The sequence below is a fragment of the Ornithorhynchus anatinus genome, chromosome 7, assembly GCF_004115215.2.
Source record: "Ornithorhynchus anatinus isolate Pmale09 chromosome 7, mOrnAna1.pri.v4, whole genome shotgun sequence".
NCBI lineage: Eukaryota > Metazoa > Chordata > Mammalia > Monotremata > Ornithorhynchidae > Ornithorhynchus > Ornithorhynchus anatinus.
Window position 1 is genome coordinate 66,954,749 of NC_041734.1, and position 25,335 is coordinate 66,980,083.

Below are 25,335 nucleotides of genomic sequence, written 5' to 3' on the forward strand. Positions count from 1 at the left end.
CAAAATCCAAATGTTTCTTTTTACAAGTTCAGATACAATTTCTTTTTTTTTTTCAAGTGCAAATAACTTTATGAACTGCAACAGTCACTGTTAATGGCGATTGTGCGGGAGTGGTGGCCCAGGCCAGGGGCGGAAGGCCGGCAGGATATTTCGCGATTCTTTTGCATGAATGAAGTCCTCCTCCGGGGCACCACGACTGCTCCTGGGGGGCAGCTACCACGACCCACCTGGGGGGCGGGGGCCTCCTCAGCTAGCCCTTGTGCCAGCCTCCTTCTACCTTTAATGGGCTTCTGCTGGCGAGAAGGGTGGACCCGGGCGTGGGGAAAACTCTGGAATCTGTTCAGGTCACTTGCTCCAAGGCTCCCAGGCCCAGCTGTATCAGAGATCAGCAGGCCACCCTCTCCCCCTACCCCCTCACCCTTGCCCGCCTGCCAGTGACAGGGAGCCCCAAACTAGTTCCCCTCCAGGGGTGTAACAGATTTGGAAGGCGGCTCAGCGTCGTTGCTGTTTTCATCTGTTACACTCCCTCCCGGGGGCTCGGCGTCGGGGGAGCAGCAGACAGAAAAGCCGAAATGCCCTAAAACTTGTTCCGCCTCTTAGGGAAAGGAAGGCAACCAGCCAAATTCCCCTCCGACTCTCCCTCTCCCACCGGTTGGGGGAGAGGGTCTGGAGCTTGGAGCTCGGCGAGGGCCCCGGACTTACCAGCCAGTGCCGAACCGGAGGTCTGGGTGGGTCCCTCCCGGCTGAGTCTGGTGGCTGGGCTCCAGAGGAGAGCAGCACGGCCCAGGCCTCCAATAGCTCAGCCTTCCCTTCCCTTCTGATTCCAGGTTCCGGCTCGCTCTGGGCCCTGCCCCCTGCTCCCCAGCTCGAACCTAGCCCCCTCTGTGCTCAGCCCAGGTCCCTCCCATGCCACCTAAAGGCCTCAGGGGGGCCAGAGGCCAGAAGTGGCCGACAGAGGGGCCTGAGGGATGGCAGAAGATGGGGCAACAGTCCAGTTTGTCAGGGCCGCAGAGAGAGGCACCCTAATCCATTCTAAAAATGGGCACCGGACAGGGTAGCAGGCGGGGCGGAAGGAGGGTAGGAGGGGCCGTGGGCCTCAGGCCAGCCTGGTCGACAACGGGCTGGGGGTTCGCTCTGGCTCTGGAAAGGCATGCCCAGCTGGGAACCCAGCCTCTCTCCACCACCCATGTTCTCCCTCAGGTAGTGAGAAAGAGCCCCGACTCCGTGCCCCTCTCCGGAAAGCCCGGGGATCTGAGTCACGGCACTGACCAGGGCCAGAAGGTACCTTCCTGAGGGGAGCAGGATTTTCTTTGGCAGGGCTGTGGGGAGGCCCATGGCCTGTGGGGCCAGGGCACCCTCTGGGCTCCCAGGGGAGCAAGAGGCACTAAAGAAAACTGGCGATGCTGCCCAGGGACGGGGGAGGCCTTCGGCCTGGGCTTGGCTGCTGCCTCCCAGCCGTCTACCCATCTAAATACTTTTCTGCCTATCGTGAGTTTGGCTTCTCTCCGACTGGGGTGGAATGGAAGCCCCAGGGCTCCAGTAGCTCCGGTTCCTCCTGGTCATCCCTCCCTATTCAACTTGCTACCCTCCAGTTGAGTGAGGCCCCCATGGGGGGAGAGCAAGGCCACGGGCCAGGGAGAGGGATGGGGAGGTCAGAGAGCTGGACCGATCCCCCACAGACCTGGCTGGAGGTGAGAGGAGGCTGAGGCAGGGAGTGGGGGTGGGCAACAGGATCCCAGCAATGCCCCCGTCGACATCTCACCTTCAGCAGAGGTCCCAGGAAGGAAATCGAGCCTCTCCCGGCCCCATGATCCCCGAAAAGCCAAGACTGGGGGGCCACAGGCTGCAGTCCACAGGCCAAGGCCCTACCTGGGCTCTTCCATTCCCTCTCTCCCTTCCTCCCTCTCTCCCCACCCGAGGCCAGCGGGAAAGAGGTGGGCAGACAGAGCGAGGCAGAGCTAGAGTCAGGCATAAATGGAGTCGAGGGAGGGTGCAGTCTGTAGAGAGGAGGAGGGGGCCCGAGGACGTGGGGAGGGGGGAGCCGGAGGGCCCCGAGCCGAGGCTGGGGTGGGAAGGGTCAGAGGCTATTTGTATGGCCGCAGGAAGCTGGACACCTTGGATCGCAGCAGCTTGATGAAGGAACGGGGCAGCATCTCCTTGTGCTTCTCCGTGTATTTAAAGTAGTTGTGTGGGTGAGCCAGCACCTCGAAGAACGCCTGGATCAGCTTCTTGTCCTGCGGGGAGGGAGGCGGGGGGAGAGAGGGACAGACGTCTCCAGCTCTGACAGTCGGCACCCGGCCGATCAAGTCGGGGAGATAGGGCGGCCGCCCCTGCCTGGGACCTGTCCCGCCCGCCACAGGGTCCGGGCCCGTTTCTCCCGCTGCGGTGCCCAGCTCGGCTGCTGTACCTGGCCCCTGGCCTTGCTCAGTGGCCGGTAAGTGGCAGTGGCTAGAGCTGTCTGCTCCACCCTCTAAGGACCAGGCTTCCCCCATGCAGCAGGGCAGGCCAAAGTCCTCATGCCAGGCCCCTGGGGAGGGGGAAGGACTTGGGTACCTGGATCACAAGCCTGGGGGGCTCAGAGGGATGTTCCCGAGGGGTGGACTACACCAATGATAGATTCTCTCCCAGTCCCCCGGAAATCAGGCCTACCTGCCAGCTGTCCTCAGAACCCCTTCACATTTGACGGACCGGTACTCTCACCAACTTCGAAGCCCTCCTAAAAATCCCATCTCCCCCAGGAAGCCTTCCCAGATGAATCTACCTCCCTACTCTATCATTTCCCTTCCTACTGCTTCCCCTATGCTCTTGAATCTTGCCTCCCCCCACCCCCGCCATGGCACTGACTCTCAACTCCCAGCTCTTTTTACTCCATTGTTTCTCTACCTCTAAATGACTCTGGTGTGTCTCTCCCACTGAATAACACTCCTCAAGGACAGAGATTGTGTCTACTGGATATTGGATTCTCCCAAGGGCCGAGTACAGTGCTCGGCCACAGTAAGCGCTCACTAAATAGCCGCTGATAGACAGACAAATCAGTCTAGCCCGTGGGCCTCACCCACCTTTAGAATCTCCTGGTGGTTCTCTGAGGCATAGAGTCGCCCGTCCCGCACGATGTCTTCCACCAGCTGCTCGTAGTCCTCTGTGGAGGTACCGGGGTGGGCCGTTCAGGGTCAGCGGCTCAGGGCCAGCAGCTCTGGGCAGCGGCCCGGCCTCGCCCCGTCCTTGGCCCCGGCCACCCCAGCGGGCAGGGCTCGAGCAGTGGGTGCCCTGGCAGGGACATCTGACCTTCCCCCCACCTCCCCCACCGGCTTCCTCTCCCCACCGGCTTCCCTTTGCCCTCTTCTCCTCTGGGTCGCTCCCTTCCTCACCGTCATAGGTCACGTAAGGAATCTGGAAGCCGCGGGCACTGTTGGCCTCGCTGGTTTTGAAGTTGATCCAGAGTTTGCGGGAGCGGGCCGTGAAGGCGATGGGGCGCTCGTAGGTCTGACAGGTCTCGTAGGTGGTGATTGAGGACGGGGAGGCTGGAGGGAAGAAGGGAAGGCGAGGGGGCCGGTGTCGGGGAGCTTGCGGGCAGGAGGGGGGAATTGGCAGGGTTCGGGCTAGGGAGGACCGGAAGGTGGGCAGACAGGGCCTGAGTGGGGGAGTGGCAGTGCCAAGTACCACATCCATCAGCGGGGTGGCTTCCTGCCAGGGCAACCTGGGGGGTGTGGGGGAGGAGGGGTGCAGGATGCAGATGCAGTCATTGTCCCCCCTGGGCTGACTCTCTGACCCTCGGGGTTACGCCGAGCTGGGGAGGTTCCTAACTGAAAATCATTTTGCACCTAAATAGCAAAGGCAGCAGCACGGCCAGGGGCTCCGGGGAAATGGCAGCAACTGCAGCCCCCCTACTTCAGGTGCTGTACCCCGGCCCCTCCATCCCCGCCCAGGATCCCAACCTCCTGTTCCCCACCCTCCCCTGCCGGGGCACCCACAGTTCTTGCGCATGACGAGCACATCGCCGCACTCATGGGAAATGGCAGCAACTGCAGCCCCCCTACTTCAGGTGCTGTACCCCGGCCCCTGCATCCCCGCCCAGGATCCCAACCTCCTGTGCCCCACCCTCCCCTGCCGGGGCACCCACAGTTCTTGCGCATGACGAGCACGTCGCCGCACTCATCCTCGGGTGGGAGGAAGATCTCGGGCACCACGACGAGGATCCTACGCTTGGGCGGCGGGTGGATGCTCCAGACGCACTCAATGCCAGCGGGATACTGGCCGGGGTAGTTGGGTGACTCAATGTAGCCGGTGAATTCGCCCAGCTGCCCTCCACATTGGCGATCTGAGGCCACCAGTGGGGGAAGAGAAGCAGGGGTGGGACGATGTGTCAGCTGGGCCCAGAGGGGTGACGGAGGGGAGCTGGAGGGTGGTCCATGAGGTTTCGGAGCCAGCCCTTTTGGCCCTCCTGGAAACAACCTAATCCTCTAACCCAGACTGAGCAGGGGGAGAGACGCTTGGCCATCTGCCCAATCCCCGCCACCCCACAGCTCCCCCGGCTTCCGGCCCCCTCTCCTGCCCAGTTCCCAGCCCCCTCCCCTCCGGTCCAGGCACCCGTACTCTTGCACTGGGCCACGCTGGTGGAGCCATCGAAGTCAGTGCTGGTGCCCCCCGGGCAGCGGGTGCAGAAGTTCTGGCGGAAATCAGGCTGGTAGGTGCCCAGGGGGCAGCGGATACAGCGGTGGATGCTCGTGTTGTAGTAGTGACCGGGTGAGCACTGGACTGTGGGCGAGAGCCTGACGGTCAGGGAGCTTGGGCTGGGAGGGCGGCTAGCGGGATGGGGTGCCTGGGAGGGCCAGGATTCGTGGGGGCGAGCGTGGAGGGAGCAGGAGAGCAGGAAGGGGAGCCTGATGGTGATAATGATGATGACGGTATTTGGTAAGTGCTTACTATGTGCCAACCACTGTTCTAAGCCCTGGGGTAGATACAAGCGAATCAAGTTGTCTCACGTGGGGCTCACCGACTTAATCCCCATTTTCCAGATGAGGTAACTGGGGCACAGAGAAGTTAAGTGACTTGCTCAAGGTCACACAGCTGACAAGTGGCAGAGCCGGAATTAGAACCCACGACCTCTGACTCCCAAGCCCGGGCTCTTTCCACAAAGCCAAACCGCTTCGCTGGAGCTCAGCCGTTCTCAGGAGGTATGAACGAGCCTAGGCAATGGTCCAGGGGCCAGGAGGTGGCAGAGAGCAGGGGAACTGGGGAGAACTGCGTGGTCGAGCCTTGGTCCGGGACAGAGGGTCGAGGCGGGGAAACTCTCATACCTTTCGTGTCACAGTCCTGGAAGGATACCGCTCCCTCGTGCCGGGTGGCGAGGCCCCCGCCGCAGGGGAAGCAGAACACCCGTCCTGCCTCAGGTTGGTAAGTGCCCCGGGGGCACGGCTGGCATGGTCTGAACCCATCTGCTGAATGCTGCCCGGGAGGGCACTGACCTGTCAAAAAGAAGGGACCTTGATCCGCCTGGGATCCTGACTTTCTGTCACCCTGCCCGGAGGGCAGGGGGACACTGGCTCCACAGGACACTCCCTGGGGCTGCCCTCCACGCCCCCGGTCCCGCCCCCCTCCGCGCCCCGCACCTGTGCAGGCGGTCATGTTGGTGGCCCCTGGGGGACCATGGGCATCACTCCCGGGGCACAGGTCGCAGGATAGCTGCCCCTCCTTCTCCTGGAAGGTGCCCGGCGGGCAGGGCGCACACTGCCCCGTCGGGCCGTGGGAATAGGTTCCCTGCGGGCAGCTGACTGAGGGAGAGTCGGCTGCGCTAGCTGCCCACCGGGGGCCCCACCCCAGGCCGGGGCCCCTCCCGTAGGGGAAGCCCCGGCTGGGGGACACAAAGGCCCGGGGGGAAGGAGGCAGGGCCTGCCAGGGGGAGGGGCAGAGGGGACGGGGGTGGGGGCAGAGGGGAGGCCACGGAGCAAGCGAGAGCGAGACTCAGGGACTGGGGAAGGCTGAGCCGAGTAGCCGGGGAGGAGATGGAGGCGGATTTGGAGGCCCCAAGGGAAAGTGCACATCCTCAGGGGCGGGGGAGGCCCCACTGCACCCCACCCTCCCAGCCCCTCCCCGCCTTACCACACTTGCTCCCCACACGATGCTGCCCAGGCCCACAGGCTTCGGCCCGCTCCCTGGCCGTGCCCAGCCTGTGAGCCACCTCATAGTCCAGGCCGGCGAGGCGCAGCAGGAAGCGGTCCTGGGTGGCCGACTTGCGGAGCGTCTTCAACACCCCCTTCAGCCTGCGCTCCAGTCGCTGCCGCAGACAGGGCAGTCCGCAGCCCGCTGCCGTCGGGGGCAACAGGAAGGGGGACTGTCAGCTTGTTGTGGGCAGGGAATGGGCCTGTTTGTTGCTGTGTGGTACTCTCCCAAGTTCTTAGCACAGTGCTTTGCACACAGTAGCACACAAGAGAAGCAGCATGGCGTAGTGGATAGAGCACAGGCCTGTGAGTCAGAAGGTCATGAGTTCTAATCCCGGCTCTGCTACTTGTCTGCTGTGTGACCTCGGGCAACTCACTTCACTTCTCTGGGCCTCAGTTACCTCATCTGTAAAATGGGGATTGAGCCTGGGAACCCCGCATGGGACAGGACTGTGTCCAACCCGATTTGCTTGTATCCACCCAGCGCTTAGTACAGTGCCTGGCACATAGGAAGCGCTTAACAAATGCCATAATTATTATAATTATTATTAGTAAGTGCTCAATTAACAGGGCTGAATGAATGAATGAATGATTTACAGACCCGCCGGGGGTGGGGGAGAAGAGGTGGAGGAGGGTGGAGGAGGACTTGAAGTTGGGAGCAGGGCTGAGAGGGACCTGAGCTTTGGCCTTAAGTGGGCTGCAGGAGCAGGGAGTGGAGGGGCTTGGGAGCTGAGCCGGTCATCTCCCCCACCCCAGGGGAACCCCTAGCATTTCCACTGCCCCGCTCCCAAAGTTGTTTGCGCCAGCTGCTGGCCTCACCTGTGACCTCCTCCGCTTTGACCTCAGCCTCCAATTCCAGGGTCAGGCGAGTCACCTCCTTGCCGGGGAGGGTCCGAGTGCGCCGCCCCCCCCCCTCGCCCCTTCCGGGACGTGTCACACTTAAGATGGATGAAGGTAACGTGGCAGTCGGAGCCGGGAGCCCCCCCTGGGGGAGAGCCGGGCTCAGCCCCAAACCCAACCCCCAAGGACCTCCCTGCCTTAGAAAGAGCCCGACTCAGACCCCAAACCCAGCCCCCAGGACCTCCTGCCTTAGGGAGAACCCCACGGATTCACCAAACCCAGCCCCCATGACCTCTTGCCTTAGAGAAGAGAGCCTGGCTTATCCCCTAAATCCAGCCCCCAGAACCTTCTGCCTTAGAGAGAACCCGGCTGAGTCCCCAAACTCAGCCCCTAGGACTTCTGACACTAAGGGAGAGCCTGGCTCAGACCCAAATTCCATCTCCAAGACCTGTCTCCAGCCCCCAGGGGAGAGGCCAGAAGAGACCCCTGCCCTGGCCTTCATCTCCCAGACATTCACCTCCCGCTCCCCTCCCACTTCTCGGTCCCTTCTCCCTCTATGCCCCCGGGTTGGGGCAGGGGCAAGCTAGCCTTTCGGCAGTCAGACCCAGAGCAGAGGAACTTTCAGCTTGGGGTGCCTGGGGCATCGTGCTACGGGTGCCTAGGCAGGGATCCCCCTTCAAAGAGTTCAGGGGCAGAGGGGATTCAAGGGTGCCTAGGGTCACTGGCTTTGGGGGGGAGAGGGAGGGGAGCTCGGCCTGACCTTGCTCATGGGCTCGGCCCGCTTCATCCTGCTTGCCCCTGCCGCGTGGATGCAGCTGGCACTTGGCATCCTTGATCTTGAAGGAGGCCCGCTGTCTGACAGGCAGAACCGCCGGCTCTAAAGGGAACCGCAGAGGCTCGGCAGGGCAAGGAGGGGAGCGGGTGGGGACTGGGGTCCAGGGGGAGCGGGGGTTGGTGGCCGGAGAGCCGGGAGAGAGCAGTGGGGGGGCTGGGGGTGTCAGGGGGCTGGAGGTAAAGGGATTGGAGAATGGGGACGGCAGGGGGCTGGGCATCGCGAGGTGGACCAGGCCTCACCGGCACAGTGCTGTGGATTGCCGTTTCCGCCACCGCTGCTGCTGCTGTTACCTCTGGCGGAGGGTGCTGGGGATGCTCGGGGACTGGGGGTCCCGCAGCTCACTGTGTAGCTATGCTCGGTTTCTTCGGTAAAAGGAAGCCACAGCTCGGACCCCTTGCCCGGCAATTAGCCCCAGAGGGCATTCCTTCACCACCCCAGACCCCTTTCCTCCCCCCTACCCCGGTACCTGACACGAAGCGGGAACGGGAGGGGCAGTTCAGGGCACAGGTGTCCTTTTTGCCTGTCCGGCTGCAGCTGAGCGTGGCTCTGGTGGGCCCAGGGGCACCTGGGCACTTCACCAGCTCTGGGGGTGACAAGGCACACTAAGCGGGGGTGGTGCCGGGCCGGAGTCCAGGGTCTCCCCGTCCCGCACCACCCCGCCCAGGCTCACCGGTACAGTCCTTCCCATTCCAGCGCAGGTGGCAGCCGGGGGGGCAGGTGCACTGGAAGCTCCCGGGGGCGTTGAGGCAGCCGAAGCGGCAGCCGCCACGGTTCATACTGCACTCATCCACATCTACGGGATCACGGCCCCGGGGGGCTCAGGGTCAAGATACCGGGGGGTGGGGCGGGGTCCCCAGGATCGGGGGGCTCAGGGTCCCAAGGGTCAAGGACCCTGTCGGGGAGGATTCATTGTAAGGGAGGATTCCGGGGGCTCAGGGTCAGGACCCCGGGGGGCTCCACACCCCTGGGTTTCAGGGTCAAGACCCCAGAAGCCCTTAGGGAGGATTTGGGGCAAAGGGAGGCAGGAGTGAGGTTGAGGGGGCAGTGGGGATCAGGCTCACCAGGGGCCGCCCCAAGGCTAAAGGGATGGGGGACTTTCCAGACAGCTCCATTCTCCCTCCCCGCCTCGCTCCGGGAAAGCCCCCGGGAGATAGGGCAAGGAGGACGGGCCCCATCTCACCCCCGCAGTGGGTGAGGCCGTAGAGCAAGTAGCCCTGGTGGCACAGGCACTGGAAGCTTCCAGGGGTGTTGACGCAGACGTGGTCACACGTGCGGTCAAAGGAGCATTCGTCAATGTCTGCAAGGTGAGGAGAAGAGGGGCGGGAGCCCTGCTAGGGCCTGGGCTCTCCGCCGGGCCCGCCACAGTCACCCGCTGCCCGCCCCTGACCAGGCCTACCTTGGCAGCTCCTCTCGTTGATGAGCAGCTTGTAGCCTTTCCTGCAGCCGCACTCGAAGCTACCCACCGTGTTGCGGCAGATGTGGTCACAGCCGCCGTTGTTCTGGCGACACTCATCAATGTCTGCAGGGCCGGGGCGATCAGAGGTGTGAAGCCCCACTCGCTTCCCCCTCCCTTGGGGAGCCTGGGTCCCCTCTTTCCCCTCCCGACTCCCCTGCCCCTCCTTTGTGGACAAGAAATGTGCCCGTTTATTGCTCTCTTCTACCCTCCCAAGTGCTTAGCACAGTGTTCGGCACACAGTGAGCACTCACTGAAAATGATGAAGTGAATTGGGGGAGGCGGTGGTTAGCACAGTCTCATCGCTGGGGGACCTGACCCTCCCTCAAGCCTCTTGGCAGGCCCGTCAATCAATCAGTGGTATTTTTAAGGTTATTACTCTGGGCAGAGAGAACTGCCTTAAACGCTTGGGAGAGTACAATTGTTGGCAAACTTATTTACCTACTTATTTATATTAATATCCATCTCCCCCTCTAGACTGTGAGCTCACTGTGGGCAGGAATGTGTCTGTTGTTACACTGTACTCTCCCAAGTGCTTAGTACTGTGCTTTGCACCAGTAAGCGCTCAATAAATATGATTGAATGAATGAATAATAATAATAAAATAATAAGTGTGGTATTTTTTAAGCAGTTACTATGTGCCAGGCCTTGTACTTAGCACTGGGGTGGATACAACGAAATTGGTTTGGACACAGTCCCTGTCCAACACGGGGCTCACAGTCTCAATACACATTCTATAGATGAGGGAACTGAAGCCAGACAAGTGAAGTGACTTGCCCAAGGTCACACAGCAGACAAGTAGGGGAGCTGGGATTAGAATCCACGACCTTTTGACCTCCAGGCCCGTGCTCTAACCAGTTCGCCATGCTGCTTCTCATGCTGCTTCTTGGTCTCCTCTGGGGATGAGGGGAAGTCGGGGTTTTGCTCCACTTGGGCCTGCAGCCCCTTGTTGCCACGAGGGAAGGAAACATTCCCAGCTGGGAATCTCTGTCCTGGAAATAGGCAGCTGTGGGCCGGTAAGGTGTCTGTTTGACTGTTATACTGTACTCTCCCAAGCATTCATTCATTTAATCATATTTATTGAGCGCTTACTGTGTGCAGAGCACTGTACTAAGCGCTTGGAATGTGTAATTTGGTAACAGAGACAACCCCTTCCCAACAACAGGCTCACAGTCTAGAAGCACTTAGTACAGTGCTCTGCACACAGTAAGCGCTCAATAAACACGACTGATTGACCTACGAGACTGGAGCACCGGTCAGCTCAGAGAGGCCTGCGGCTGTTAAGGCTGCCCCAGCTCCAGTTCCCAGAACGGAGTGGCCGCTGGATGGGAGTGGATCCTGCCCACATTTTACCTCCCGCTCTACTTTTAGCCTTGGGCCCCTCCGCGTCTCCCCAGGAGCCGAGTCTGCCGGCCAGTAGGCAAGGAAAATTCTCCTGGGCGGATTCCCAGGAGCCAATCCCAGGGGAGGGGAGGGTCGTTGAGCAGCCCCCCAACTGCCCTGCGGTCAGGTCACGGATGGGGCGGGACCTGGCCCAGAGCCAGATCCTAAGCCATCGGAATGGACGTGGGCCAAGGCCGGAGCAAGGCCCGTCAAGGGGACCGCGCGCTTAGATTCTCCCCCCGCACCTTTGCAGGTTTTCCTGTCGGGTTGCAACATGAAGCCCACGGGGCAGCTGCAATGGACCCCCGTGGCAGCGTCGTGACACTTGCTGTCACAGCCCCCGTTGTTGATGGCGCACGTCTCTGTGCAGGAGAGGGTTGAGGGGAGAAGGGGTCGTCAGAGGCTTCGCCCACTCTGGCTCCCCCGAGGCGACCCGTTCCCCCCCACCGTGATCAGCGCTTGTCCAGCCTGGAGGGGACGGCCAGGGACAGGGAGGTCTTGACGTCTCTTTTATCCCCCTAAGACCAAGCTGATCACCCACCTCTCCCATCGCAGCAACAGGGACCCCTTCCCCTGATCCCTCTGACACTGGTGTGTGGGAATTGCACCCACTGCCTCAAAGGGGTTGAGGGAGTTGGAGGCAAAAGCCCAATGTGGACTGGACTGAAAAAATAAATCTCCATGGACGGGAGCCCTTCAGAAACCAGCCCCAGCCCATGTAACTGCTTTCTTACACAATTTCCAGTCTCCTCCCTCCCACCCTCCTCCAATACAGTGCTTTGCACATGACGAAAGTTAAATAAATACTATTTCTGCAGTTATTTCCCCATCCCCACAGGCAGTCCTTCTTTGTGTCAACCCTTCTTCCTGCTGCAATATGAACTTCTCTCCCCTTATCCTGCCCTCAAGGGAGACTGTTCCCATGATGATGTAGAGCCCGCCCCTGTCTCCTCTTTTCTGGGCTACGTGTTCCTGACTCTCTCTGTCCGTCAGTCCTTTGTGCCTCTCAGCGGGCCGGCCCAAGTCCTCACCCTCTCTCCCCTTGCCTCGATGGGTATGGCCACAACCTGGGTCGGGGCTCAGAGCTGAGCTCAGAGATAACCCAACTCCTAACCCTCCGAGCTATCTTTCTCCTGCTATGTCCCTGCCTCTCTCCGCTCAGGAGGCTGAAGGCAGAACTGGCTGAGACCCTCCTACCTCTCTCTGCCCTCCCGAGACCTAAGAATGTCTACCCCGCTGCTCGGTCCTCTGGGTGACTGGGTGGAGCAGAGTAGGCGCGGGGGGCGGGGGAGGGCAGAAAGCCAGGACCTATGCCTCTGCCCTCTAGCATAGCTCCACGCAGTTGAGGGGCTCCTGGCCTGTCCCAGGGGTAAGGCCAGGTGAGACGGGGAATAGCTTCCCATGGTACATGCAGGGGTCCTGGGCAAGAAAGACCAGAGAGACACAGCCCCACTTCCTGTTGGGCCTGGGTTGGTGGCACTCTGCCTCCTGGAAGACACTGACGCTGACCCTGACCCCTCCAACACTCCGATCTCAATTTTGGACAGTGAGGAGAGGCGGCTCATAGGCAGAGGGGATGGTGGCCTTGGGTCACGGTCAAACCCTTAGCTGAAAGGAGTGGGAAGGGAAGGGAGGCCCGACCTTAAAGAGAGGAGCAAGCAGTGTGAGGGGTTTGGGGAGAGAGGGACCCAGGCGTCCCTCGGCCTCCTCACCCCTCCCGTCGGCCTGCCCGGGGGAGTTGCAGGGTGGGGGCAGAGAGCAGCCACAGCCTGGGAAGTCGGGGAAGCCGGGGGGGTGCTGGGCCCGAGGTAGGTGACTAGTCCCACCCGGCGGGTCAGCCCCTTCCAAAGCAAGCGGGTGAGAGCAAGCGAACATATTTACCGTTGGACACCGCCTGGGGGGGCCCGTGCTGCTCGAGCCTCCGCTCCCCTGTTTGACATTATGAGAAAGCTGTTTAGCTGCCAGGGGTGGGGCGCGGCCCCTCGGCCCCCAGCTCCCCCCCCCCAAACCCCCCCAAGTCGGCCCACCCACACTCTGGCCTGTAGCTTCTACCCCCAAAGCCCTCACACATCTGTTCTCCCTCATGACCTCCCATCAGCTGGGAGCCGGGAGGGGGAGAGGGGACCGAGGCTCAGAGACGGTCTGTGACCGGCCTGGGTCACACAGCACAGCGGGGCGGAAGGCCGAGGCCCAGGTGTCCTGGCTCCCAGCCACTCGGCTTTGCTCCTAACCACACTTCCCCCTCTCCCGGGGTAGGCAGAGAGGTTAGGGGTGCGGCCGAGGAGCGCAAGAAGAGTGGGGATGAGGGATGCCGGGGGCAGGACTTGCATTTTGGATGCTTTTACCAGCACTTCTGCGCTTGGCTCAGGACAGAGCCGGGCGATCCTGGGAGGAGAGCAGCTTCGGCAGGAGCGCCGAGCCAAGCGGACAGCTGAATCTCACTTTTTTTCCTCTCTTGGGCAACTGGCATAGGTGCAGAAGAGGGCCCGGGGGTCAGGGAGGACCCCGGTCATGTGAATCAGCAAGGCTGGGCTAAGGTTAGTGAGCAGGGATGCAGCAAGGCACTGCCTGGAAGAACTAGGAAGCCACATTCTCGGAGGGAGAGATGGGGCTGAATGCTGAGGTTTGACTGAAAAGGGATAACGGGCCTGATGAGAAACCAAAGGAAATGGGATCAATCAGCCTGAAGAAACTGCAGTAGCAAGGATGGAGGTTAAACATCAGGAAGAACTTCTGGGTAAGGAAGGGTGGAAAGGTTGTGGAGTCTGGAAGCGCTTGGGGAGGGGTCCAGTTGATGCCCCAGCGGTCCACCTGGATTAGCAGTTGATGAGGGAAGCCCCCACCTCCGCCCTGGGTTGGGCTTTTCCATCCACTTCCTTGGTCACCCCAATTTGGGTCCAGCTGGAGTGTCGGGACCAAATGCAAAGGGAAGGAAGAGGAGCTGAGATCCAGCCCAACAGAAGAAGGAGGGAATCAAGGGGGAGAGGAAAGGGTGGGAAAGGGGGGGTCATGGGGGAAGAAGGGAAAACCAGGGAGGACCAGAGGGCCAGAGCAGATAAGGTGAAGAGCTCTGCCGGAGCCGGCTGGACCTGACCGATCTGCGGCCTGGGGCAGAGTGGGGCCGCAGCAAGTTCAGCCCTGTGGGGGGTGAGTCCCCTCCCGCCCCCAACCAACCCCACAACACCATGCCCCCTTGGGCCTTTTCTTGGTTCCGGGTGGCCAGCTCACTGTGGAACCAGGGGCGCTACATGGCCGGGGTTGTGCCCACCCCTGTGCCAGCAAACCCAGCCCACGCATGCATACCTGCCCCCAGGCATCCTGCCCTGCCCCCGTGTGCCTCCCCCGTGCCCACCGATGCATGTCTTTCCATCGGTGTGGAGAGCAAACCGGACGTGGCAGCCACACTTGGGCCCCTGATCCGTATCGTCACACGTGTGCTGGCAGCCGCCATTGCCATAGTTGCACGTCACTGCGGAGGGGAGGGAAAGAGGGAGATGAGGGGGTCGGTGGAGTGGGCGGTGCCCAGGCTTCCTGAACCTGTACCTCCCAACCCCCCAGAGAGGCTGGGTCCCCAGGGTAGGGGGGTAAGGGAGAGCTGGGAGGAGAGGATGTGGCCATTTCCCCCCGGGGCTACTCACGTTTACAATCCCGCTGGTTCCGGGTGAGCTCGAAGCCAGGCCGGCACTCGCAGGCGATGCTGCCTTTGGGGGTCTCGCGGCAGATGTGGGCACACCCGTGGTTCTTGTTCATGCAGTTCATGCCTTCTGCAGAGGGCAGGGGTGGGAGGCGGTGGAGGGGGGTTTAGAGGACAAATAGGAGTGGGCCAGGGCTCCCTGGGTCAGCCCGGACCCGCTGACGGCAGCAGGTTTGGCAGAGGCTCAAATCAGGACCCCTTCCTAGAAAATCCACTGCCCACCGGATAGGAGCCCAGCTGCTCGGGGGTCTTGGGGTGTGGGGGTTAGAGGTGGGCACATTCACTAGGGTCAGGAGAGTCACCCACAGCCAAGGTCTCCCCCATCCTCAACTTCTCATGACCCTCATTGATTCCTATTGGCCTCCCATTCGCGCCTCACAGATCATCCGCCACCCCCTCAATGCCCCTTGGTCCCTGAACTAATGCCCACCCCCACTAGTGGACACCCTTATAGACCCTTGACATGAGACCTCCTCCAGGCTCCTCTCTGACCCACCCCTTCCGCAGAACTTCAGTCTCTAACTGACCTTGGTCTTGGCCAGCTCCTGTCTGGAGCTGGGATGCGAGTATGTTAGGGAGGGGAATCTCAGAGATTATTCTCTGAGATAGAGGTGGGAAACTGGGGCCTCAGAATGTTTGGGCTGAGGCTGGCAGTGGGAAGAGGCGGCAGAGCAGGGACAGAGCAGGCCTGGGGCACAGTCGGGGCAGGAGGATCTGGGCACAGGAAGGGGTGGTTGGAAGGTGGGAGATGTGGGCCAGGGCTAATGCCCAAAAGGTAGTAGGATATTTAAAGTAGAGATCTTGCCTCCGGCCACAGCACCAGGCCATCAGGCCCTCAGGCAACAAAATGTTTTAAAAAAATGCATGATTGGGAGGACTAAACCTCAAATATTTCTTTCATCCCATCATCCTGGGCTGGGTCAGGCCATAATCCGTACCCTCAGCCCACCACTGGACCCACAGAATCCATTTCTCTCAGCACACCACCGGCCTCACAGAATCCGACCCCTCAGCCCACCACCGGCCCCAAGAATTCATCCCTTCAGTCCAGCACCGGCCCCACAGAATCCGTCCCCTCGGCCCACCACTGGCCCACGGAATCCGTCCCTTCAGCCCACCACTGGTCCCATGCGAGACTGACCTTCAGGGCGCTGGATGCAAGTGTGCTGGTTGTCACTGAGGAAGAAACCGTCTCGACAGCGACACTCGTAGCTGCCCATGACATTCACACAGCTCTGCTGGCAGCCTCCATTGCCCTCCGCACACTCGTCCACATCTGGGGGTGCCCGGCCGGGTCAGCGGGTAGATGGGGATGGCCAGGACCACCCCTCTGCCTCCCCAACCCGGCCTGGCAACCCCGCCTGCCCACGAAGATCGGCCGAGGGTTAGGGGAGGGGCTCAGCTCCCCAAACAGGCCCCCGCCGCCTGTCCCGCCACCCCCCCCCCACCATCACATGCCCTGTCACCCTCAGTCCCACCCAGGCAGTTGTGCCCATCGTGCGCCAGGCGGAAGCCATCGTAGCAGGTGCAGCGATAGTTGCCAGGGATGTTGACGCAGTCGTGCACGCAGCCCGCGTTGTCATCCCGTTCACACTCGTCCACGTCTGTGGGGGTGGGGACATGGGAGTTCAGCCATGTAAACCGCCGAGCCAGCCCCAAGCACCGGCCCCTCTACCCGCTCTGCTCACGCTAGTCCAAGGCCATGGTTCGCAGATAGAAGGACTGAGCCAGAAACCCTGCCTGCTCGGTTATGGATATCTTCCCCTCAACCCTCCTGGTTCTCTACTTGCCACCAAAACTGCCACCCTACCTGCCCTACCCTGCCCTCAAGTCCAGCCAAGACTCTGACTCCTAGTCTGGGATTACTCACCCACCACAAGCCCCCTACCCACGTCCCCCTCCAGCCCAGTCTGGGCCTACCCCACCCCCTGCATGCCACTACCTTAGGTCCCTCCCCCTCACCTCGACAGTGCTTGCCATCCCCGCTGTACCCAGACTTGCAGAGACATCGGTAGGCCCGGGGTGTGTTCTGGCAGATGGCATCAATGTGGCAGTTGTCGGTGCCCTCCACGCACTCATCTACATCTGTCAGAGGGCAAAGGGGCTTTCCGTCAGCGGAACCCAGTGCTTCCTTCTTCCTCTACCCAAGCACAGACTCCCCTTGGGACTGAGTCCTGGCTCCGGGCACAGACCCAGCAGAAGAATCAGAGACTGGCAGGGACCTGGAAGGCTGGCACCTTCACTGTGCCACCCCAGAGAGGCCCAGATGGAGAAGCGGTGCCCACTGGAGCAGTGTGGACTCTCCCCCAATCTACATTCCCTATTAATATTAATGATAATAATAATGTTGGTATTCATTAAGCGCTTACTATGTGCAGAGCACTGTTCTAAGCCCTGGGGTATACACGGTAATCAGGTTGTCCCACATGAGGCTCACAGTCTTAATCCCCATTTTACAGATGAGGTAACTGAAGCACAGAGAAGTTAAGTGACTTGCCCACAGGCACACAACTGACAAGTGGCAGAGGCAGGATTCGAATCCATGACCTCCACTGAGTCACGCTGCTTCTGATTTTGATATTTGTTCAGTGCTTACTATGTGCCATGCACTGTAATACTAATAACAGTAACTGCAATATTCATTAAACGTTTACTATGGGTCAGGCACTGTACTAGGCACTGGGGTTAATACAAGCAAATTGGGTTGGACAAAGTTCCTGTTCCACAAGACTCACAGTCTTAATCCCCATTTCAGACATGAGTTAATAGGCACAGAGAAGTGAGGTGACTTGGCCAAGGTTACACAGCAGACAAGTGGTGGAGCTGGGATTAAAACCCAGGTCCTTCTGACCCCCAAGGCTGTGCTAAACACTGGGGCAAATTCAACATTAGAAGTAGTGATGTCTAGTGGTTAGAGCACGGGCCTGGGGTCAGAAAGACCCGGGTTCTAATCCTAGCTCCACCACTTGTCTGCTGTGTGAACCTGAGCAAGTCACCTAACTTCTTTGGTCCTGTATTGATGTCTGTCTCCCCTCTGACTAGACTGTAAACTTATCGGCAGGGAATGTCACCATATATTGTTGCGTGGTACTTTCCTAAGTGCTAAGTACAGTGCTCTGCACATAGTAAGCACTCAATAAATATGATTGAATGAATGATAAGGGGATTAAGATTCTGTGAGCCCCTTTTGGGACATGGATTGGGTCTAACTTGATTAGCTTGTTTGACTCTACCCCAGCACTTAGAAAGTGCCTGGCACATAATAAGTGCTTAACAAATTCCATTAAAAAAAAATCAGACACTGTCCCACATGGGACTCACAGTTTAAGGGGAAGGGAGAATAGGTATCTCATCTCCACTTTACAGATGAGGAAACTGAGGCATAGAAAAGTTAGGTGACTTGCCCAAGGTCACACAGGAGGTGAGTAGCAGAGCTGGGGTTGGAACCCAGGTCTCCTGACTGCCATCCTTGTGCTTTTTCCCCTAGGCATGCTCCGCTGCAGAGAATTGCCTGAAAGCAGGTCAGAGGATGGGTTCCCCAGCCCCACTTCCTCCCTTCCCCTTCCCAGTTCCCTCTCTCACCTCCCCCCACCCTCTGTCCACTGCTAATCCATTGCCAAAGGAGACTCGGCAGCCCCAGAGAGGCCTCAGAATTCCCCGGGAGAAGAGGCTGCCAAGGACCCAGAGGCCAAGTCCAACCCTTCCCGGGTACAGTCCAGGTCCTAGACTTCAGCTGGGCCGGGGGAGGATAGTGGAGGAGGGAGGGAGATGCCCCCTGTGTGGCCTGGCTGGACTGACCAAAGCCACCAAACAGGGGTCTCCCAGGCTCTCCCTTCCCATAGCAGGGTAATCCTGCAAATAAAACCATTGGCAAAGGAAGGTGGGCTTGGGCTCACGGGGAAAAACCAAGGCTGGAGCGGGTGACTCGCCCAGTTGCACTTAGCAGCTTAATGGGAACAAGAAGCCAAGTGTCCAGGCTACCAGCAGGGGCTGTCTCCCGCCACACCGTCAAATGCCAAGGGCCACCACTCCTTCCTCACGCCAGCTTGAAGGAGACTGTGTTGCGGCTGAGGCACGGCAGCCACGTCCTGGGAAGGGGGTCAGGAGGGAAGGATGCCAGAGACAGACCATGAGGGTCAAGCCTGAGGGGCCTGTGCTCTTCCTTGCCCTCCTCAGAAGCCCCACTTCAGGAAGGGAAAGTGGCCAGAGGGTAGAAAGGGGTCAGAGAGGAGGCCGGGCTATGAGAGTAGCATTCATCACAAAGGTGCCGCTGGTGCCAGCGAGGACTGCGCTGGGAATTTTTGCCATTCCCCAATCTGCCAGTCTGGCTCAGCTGGGCCCGAGGCCCTTTCTCCCTCCCCCTGCCTGGCCCTCGGCCCCCAGGGAGGTGATCAATCTTTGGGAACCAAAGTTCCAGTTCAGTCAGCAAGGACCTGGGCTTGCTCAAGGAATTCCCGCCAGCCTGCCCTGTCCTCCCTTGACCCTGGAGGGTCCCAACCTCCGAGTTTGGCTGACCCCACCCAGCCCTGCTGCCGCTTAGAAACCAACCCGAACCCCTCCAAGTCTCTGGAAACCCCAAATCCACTCGGTGGCCAGAGCTGCCCAGGGCCAGGCGTTTATCGGACGAGGATCTTTCTAGCGGAAAATTCCTCTTGTGACGTGAATCTGTGTGGAGCAAATCTCAGCCTTGGCGAGGAGGGAGCCTGGCAGACAGGGGAGACATTTGTAGAGCCACAGGCTGGAGGCCCGCCCCAGGCACCCTGACGCCGGCACTGGGCTGAGAGGAAGTCCGGCCTGTCCAGCCCCCAGCCCTGTCCCTCCATCCTGCTATGGCCCCGGGAAGGTGAGGGTGGGGGAGGGGCTCAGGGCCAGCTCCAGAACCTTCACAGACTCATTCCCCGGTGGGGGAAGGGGCAGACAGATGGAGAGAACTGTCAGTCGAGTCAGTCAGACCACCCTTGGACAAAAAACCCCAGTCTACAGGGATTAACTCAGCAGCTCGGAGCCGGTCTAGAACCATCAGTCGGCATTTCCTTTGTGCTGATCTCCGGGGTGGATGAAGAAGGAATGGAGAGCCCTTGAGGACCATGAGGCTCTGGATTTTGGAGTCTAGGTCAGGACTGGCCTGTGAGGACACTACTGATGGCTGAAAGATTGAGCAATTATCCCAACCGGGTAATCCAGGCCCCAGAGTGGACCTTTTTTTTTTTGGTCCGATTGAGTGGGATGCAGCTCTACAAAGCGCAAACCCACAAGATAATTGTTCAAACCTCCTCTTCCCTGAGGCCGCGCAGATCCAGCCAATTAGCCAAGCGGAGAAACAGCCTTCCTGGAAACCCCTGCTGGCTTCCTGTCTCTCCCCCCTCCACCCCCGGACCCCCGCAGGCCCCGGTTGGTGAAGGGGGCCCTCATCTGCTCGGGCTGGTCCAGGGGTCAGCTCTCCATGCCTCGAGCCAGAGAGGGGGAATTGATACAGGTCCTCTGGACACTGGGCTGGGTGCCTAAGGTGGGATGGAGAGTTCTCTCACCCTGGAGACCTTGAACATTTTGAACCTCCCCAGTCCATGCACACTCCCTCCCTTCATCCCTCCTCCCCGTTCTCCTCCTCCCCTGCCCAACACCCCAACGATCCCAGCTGCTCTTGGCTCAGCCTGCCAGTGCTCCAGCAAAGCAGGCTAGGGAAGCCAAGCCATTGGCAGGTCTCGATTCTAGCGTTCCCCTTAGGTTGGCTCTGGTCTGTCCCAGTGGTGGTAGAAGGGAGAAGAGGGGATCCTGAGAACGACAGAAAACTCTGTCCATCTGAACGGGTTCCAGCTGACCCCTGGGACAGTGAGGGCCTAGCAGAGCCTGCACCCTTGCTGAACCGGCACCCTTCTGAGGTCTCTCCCTCAGCATCTGCCCCATGGGTGTGGGAGGAGTGGGGGTGGGGCATCTAGATGAGACTAGGCCTCTAGCCCAAGCCCATAGAAGAGAGCCCTAAATCTTCAGAGGGGGCAGGAGGGAAGGGGTTGACCAGTCTCCTTGGGGTCCTAAGGGCTGGGTTGACCCAAACTGACCCACACCTCGAGATCCATTTCTCATGGATACCTCCCCCGTGAAGAAGAGATCCTGGGCCAGCCTGGCTCTGGTCCTCAAGCCAGGGGATACCAGAGGCCACTGGGTCTCTTCTTTCCTGCTCCACCCCTCTCTAGAAGAAAGAAGTCAAATGCCCTTCCTCCAGCCCCTATGTCTGACTCCAGAAGGACTTGTCTGGGTTTGGCGGGCATGTCTCCAGTCTGAGCTCTTGGTGGTCCCTATCCCATCCAGACACCTGGAAAGCCCCTCTTTCCCAGGCTCATATATACTCCCGCGAGCACACATGTGCACATGCACTCACATGTACCCCCAGAAGCTCACAGAGGTCCACCCCTCCACCTCCGTCAGTGTCCTCTTCCTCTGCCTTCCTCCTTCTCCAATCCCCAGTGCTGTCAGAGGTGACATCTTATTTAATAATAATGATGGCATTTGTTTAGCTCTTATTATGTGTCCAGCTCTGTTCAAACCTCCTAATAATAATAATAGTGGTATTCGTTAAACGCTTACTATGTGCCATGCACTGCATTAAGCACTGGGGTGGATACGAGTAAATTGGGTTGGACACAGTCTCTATCCCATGTGGGACTCACGGTCTCAATCCCCATTTTACAGATGAGGTAAATGAGGCGCAGCGAAGTGAAGTGATTTGCAGACAAGAGGCAGAGCCAGGATTAGGACCCATGACCTTCTGACTCCCCAGCCCGTGCTCTATCCACTAAACCATGCTGCTTCCCCAGACAGGAGGCCCCCTATCACTCCCTCCCCCCGCCCCCCGCTCCACCATGAGCCTTCCTTTGCTGCCACTGGCCCTTCATTCCTGACCTGAGCTTCTCTGAGCCCCTGGGGCCTCCTAATTTGGGAGGCTAAAAGGGTCCGGCTCTCTAGGAGCATTTTTCCAATTGCTTACCCCTGGGAGTGATTCTGGAAAATCCAGTCTAGGTTGTTTTCCCAGGAGACACTGATGTTTCTCTCCCCAGGCAGATTGTGTGCCAGAAGTAGGCGGCTTGCAAGGAGACCCTTGCTCTCCACCACTACTCGTGACCCCCAAGTCCCTAGCTGGCTGCCCTCTGCCTATCTGTGACTCTGCTTCCAGGGTAAATTGCTTTTAATCATGATGGAATTTCCTAAGTGCTTACAATGTGCCAAATACTGTACTAAGCGCTGGAGTAGATACAAATTAATCAGGTCAGACACAGTTCTTGTCCCAAATGAGGCTCATATTGTAAGTGGGATGGAGAACAGGCATTCAATCCCCATTTTTACAGGTGAGGAAACTCAGGCACAGAGAAGTGAAGGCCAAACAGCAGGCAACTGGCAGAGTTGGGATTTGAACTCGGGTCCTCTGACTCCCAGGCTCTTTCTGCTAGACCGCACTGCTCCTCTGAGGGCAAGCAGCTCTGGGCTTGGCTGGCTTTTGCAATTGTGTGAGGTGAAGGGGGGAACCAGGCCTGAAATAGAAGACAACGCCGGTTTGGTAATCCAGAGCACGGGGAGGGGGAAGAGATGAGCCGGAGAGGGGGACAGATCCTAGGTCAGACAGAAGTAGAGGGCACTTGGGGTGTTGAGGGGACGAGACGGGGTGAGGCTGGCCCAGAGACCTACAAATCTGCCCACAGTTGGGTCTTGACCTTGAGAAGATGCACCAGAAAATCTTCAGTCAAGTTCAGGGTCTTGGAAAGGAGCTCCCTCCCTGCTTCCCTCCTCAGCCCCGACCCCACTCCTGCCCTCTCCCCACCAATCTGTGGCCCTAGGGACAGTGTTTGGGAAGGGCTGGAGTGCCCATAGCCTACTCCAAGAGGATGAGGGCGGAAAACCTCAAACCAAAGCCCAGGGCGGTGTTTCCTCTGCTGGGGACCGTTTCACTCTGAGTAACCTGAGCCTACACAAGGCCCAGGGTTATGGTGACCAAAAAAAAGCAAATTAGCTCTTCGGCAAACCAGTAATCTTGGTTATCCAGTCTGCCTGATCTAAACACACACACACACACATGCACACACACGCTCTCCCCCCCCCACCCCTGCTCCACATACCACCCCTTCACACTCCCACCCTCTCCTGGATTTTTCTCCCTTTGCCCCCGGCTCCCACCTCCCCTCCTGTTTCCTAAAGGCTTGCCCTCTTTGTAGTGACCCCACTGGATTCCAGCTCTGCTCACAGGCTCCTCCCCCCCGCTTCCAGACCTTGGAAGGAGACAGGCCACCCTGGACCAGGATCCCCTTTGCCCAGCAGCCGTGGGGTAGTACCCTTGGTTCCCCGGGCAGCAGCTGTGGCAGTGACAGGCGGAGAGGGAGGGCCTTGCCCCCTCTCCTCAGATTTGCCACTCAGGGGAGTTTGTTCTATGGGTACCCAAGCTGGCTGGCTCCTACTGGGAGTGGAAAGGAGACTACTTGAGACTCGTGCTCTCTGGGTGAGCCACAGGGCTTCCTCAGCTGGCAGAGTCTGGAGGAATCAAGGGATGAGCATCAAGTCCCACAGCCCCAGCCCACCAGCATTCCGCCTCGGGTCTCAGTTACTACCGCGGGGCCCGGCTGCCAGGCCGAGGAGAAGATGGGCGGGTGTGGGCTGACAGCCCCCTCCATCCACCCGTTCAGTCTTCCCCTTCGCAAGCTCGGGCCTCGGCTCCCGCAGCAGGTGGGAGCCCTTGGACGGTGCCATCCACACCCCGACCCAACCCTTGGGTCACAGCGGCAAGATCACGGCAGGCCGGAGGGTTGCCCGGCCCTGGGGCTGCCCAGACCAAGTGGGGACTTCTCCAGCTGTCTTCTCCCAGTCTACCTTGCCCTTCCAGCCTTGGCTTCTATTTCCCAGCTGGGGGCTTGTGGGGAAAGGGCCAGTCTGACTGGCCAAAGGTGTGCCCAGCTGGGGCATCACATCTCTCCAGCCTGGTGTCCAGGAGGGCCACCCCTAAAGAGGGCCCGGTAAATCAATACAAGAAGCAGTGTGGTCTAGTGAATAGAGCCCGGGCCCAGGAGTCAGAAGAACTTGATTTCTAATTCCCACTCTGCCACTTGTCAGCTGGGTAACCTTGGGCAAGTCACTTCACTTCTCTGGGCCTCAGTAACCTCATCTGTAAAATGGGGATTACGACTGTGAGCCCCATGTGGGACATGGACTGTGTCCAACCTATCATGCGTCTTTCTCAGTGCTTAGTACAGTGCCTGGTACATAGTGAGAACTTGACAAATACCATGAAAAGGAAAAAACAAAAAGAAGGAGGAGGAAGAGGGAATTTCCAAAATCAGACAAATTCTCCATCCTCTCTCTTCCCTCTAGACCCTCCTCCACCATCCCAGGCCAGTGCCCCAAGTGAAATTTCACCCAACCCCCTCCGGCCCTCCGTGCCCGCTCTACCCCTCACCCCTTCGGCCCCCCTCCTACGATTGTCTCACAACATTTTGCAGCTGAGAAGGCAAGAACCTTGAAACCCTGCCAAGTGGGTCCAGGGTGGCTGGAGAAGGACCTTGCCCCCCTGCCTAGCAAACTCCTCTCCCCTCCTCGGTGGGTGGGGGTCGGGGGTGCTGGTTGTCCCAAAAGGAACAGGGCCAGCTCTGAGAAGCCAGATAGCATCCTACCTGGAGGCAGGGGGGCCGGACTTTCTGATCCACCCAGCTCAAAGGACCCAGTAACCCTGGCCCCCTCTACGTCATTCATTCATTCATTCATTCATTCATTCAATAGTATTTATTGAGAGCTTACTATGTGCAGAGCACTGTACTAAGCGCTTGGAATGTATAATTCGGCAACAGATAGAGACAATCCGAGACCCAGCCCCCGCTGGGTTTTCTGCAGGGGAAGGGGTGGGGGTGAAACCGCACGGGGGAGTGGATAAATTGAATAGAGGGAAGGGAGGGGGGTTGAATATGGTCTCAAGAGGGTGAGTGGGGGAGACACACACTCAACCGCTCGAGGGGAGGGGGCCAGCCACCCTCGGGGAGAGAAGTGCAGCCCCAAGGGGGGACACAGGCTCCTGGTGAGGGGTGGGGATGGAGGGACTGGGGTCCTCGCCCACCTCCCCCCGTCCCGCACCCGCAGGCCTGATCCGATCCCTCCCGGGCTAGGGGGATGGGGGTGTCCCCTCTCTCCGGGGGGTGCTGCGGACTGGACGCCCCTCCGGGCCGGTGGCACTTACCTGGGCCGCTCCTGGTCCCCAGGGCGACGCGGGAGCGCAGGAGGAGGAGGAAGAGGAGGGAGAGGAGGGAGAGGAGGCATCCGCTGCGGGAGCCCATGGCCCGGCGAGGCCCGCGGGGAGGACGAGGACAAGGACCGGCCGCGGCGCGCGGGGAGGATGCGGGGGTCCGGGCCGGCGGGGGGCTGGGGGCGGGGGGTCCGGGGGGTCCGGGGGGTCCGGGGGGTCGGGGGGCGGCCCGGGCTGGAGCCGGCGGCGGTGGCGGCTCCTTTATAGGCGCGGCGGGTCCGGGCTGCGGGGAGAGCCAGCCTGCGGGCCCCGAGCGGGACCTGGGAGGGGCGGGGAGACAAGGGGCCGGCCCGCCCCCTCCCCAGACCCCTCCCCCAGACCCCAGACCCCCGCACTCGCCTTCTCCCTCCTCCTCCCCCCCCAACCCGGTGCCCCCCGACCCCCCCGCCCCTCCCTCGCCCGCCGCTCCGCTTTCTTCTTTCTCCTTGCCCGCGGGGCCCCAGGCCGGCGTGAGCCCCCTCCTCCCCCTTTTCCTCCTCCTCCTCCTCCTCCTCCCCTTCTCGCCCACCCCCCTCCCGGGCCGCCTGCAGGAATTTACAATCGGGCGCTGGGGGAGCGGGCCCGGTCGCCATGGAGACGGCTTCCCCCCGGAGCGGGAGGTCAGCGGCGGGAACATGTGCCATCAGTGGATCGATGCGACCGGACCAGGCCGGGCTCGCCCTGTCCTCTCTGGCCTCCCCGCCCGTCCTCGCAGTCCAGCCC

The 25,335-nt window shown here is 60.1% G+C and overlaps 1 protein-coding gene across 1 annotated transcript; it reads right to left on the reverse strand.

Moving 5' to 3' along the window:
* Positions 1–24,737, reverse strand: SCUBE3 (signal peptide, CUB domain and EGF like domain containing 3). Its single transcript, XM_029069316.1, is given in 24 exon segments — positions 1–2,234; positions 3,060–3,139; positions 3,369–3,521; positions 4,121–4,318; positions 4,594–4,755; positions 5,298–5,465; positions 5,610–5,771; positions 6,100–6,303; positions 6,978–7,053; positions 7,055–7,143; positions 7,759–7,875; positions 8,073–8,195; positions 8,300–8,416; positions 8,504–8,626; positions 9,014–9,130; positions 9,230–9,352; positions 10,915–11,031; positions 12,551–12,598; positions 14,022–14,138; positions 14,308–14,433; positions 15,505–15,639; positions 15,842–15,967; positions 16,326–16,448; positions 24,568–24,737. Coding segments are annotated over 24 exon segments (3,051 nt in total). The 5' UTR covers positions 24,665–24,737; the 3' UTR covers positions 1–2,084.
* Between the last annotated feature and the right edge of the window lie 598 nt (positions 24,738–25,335).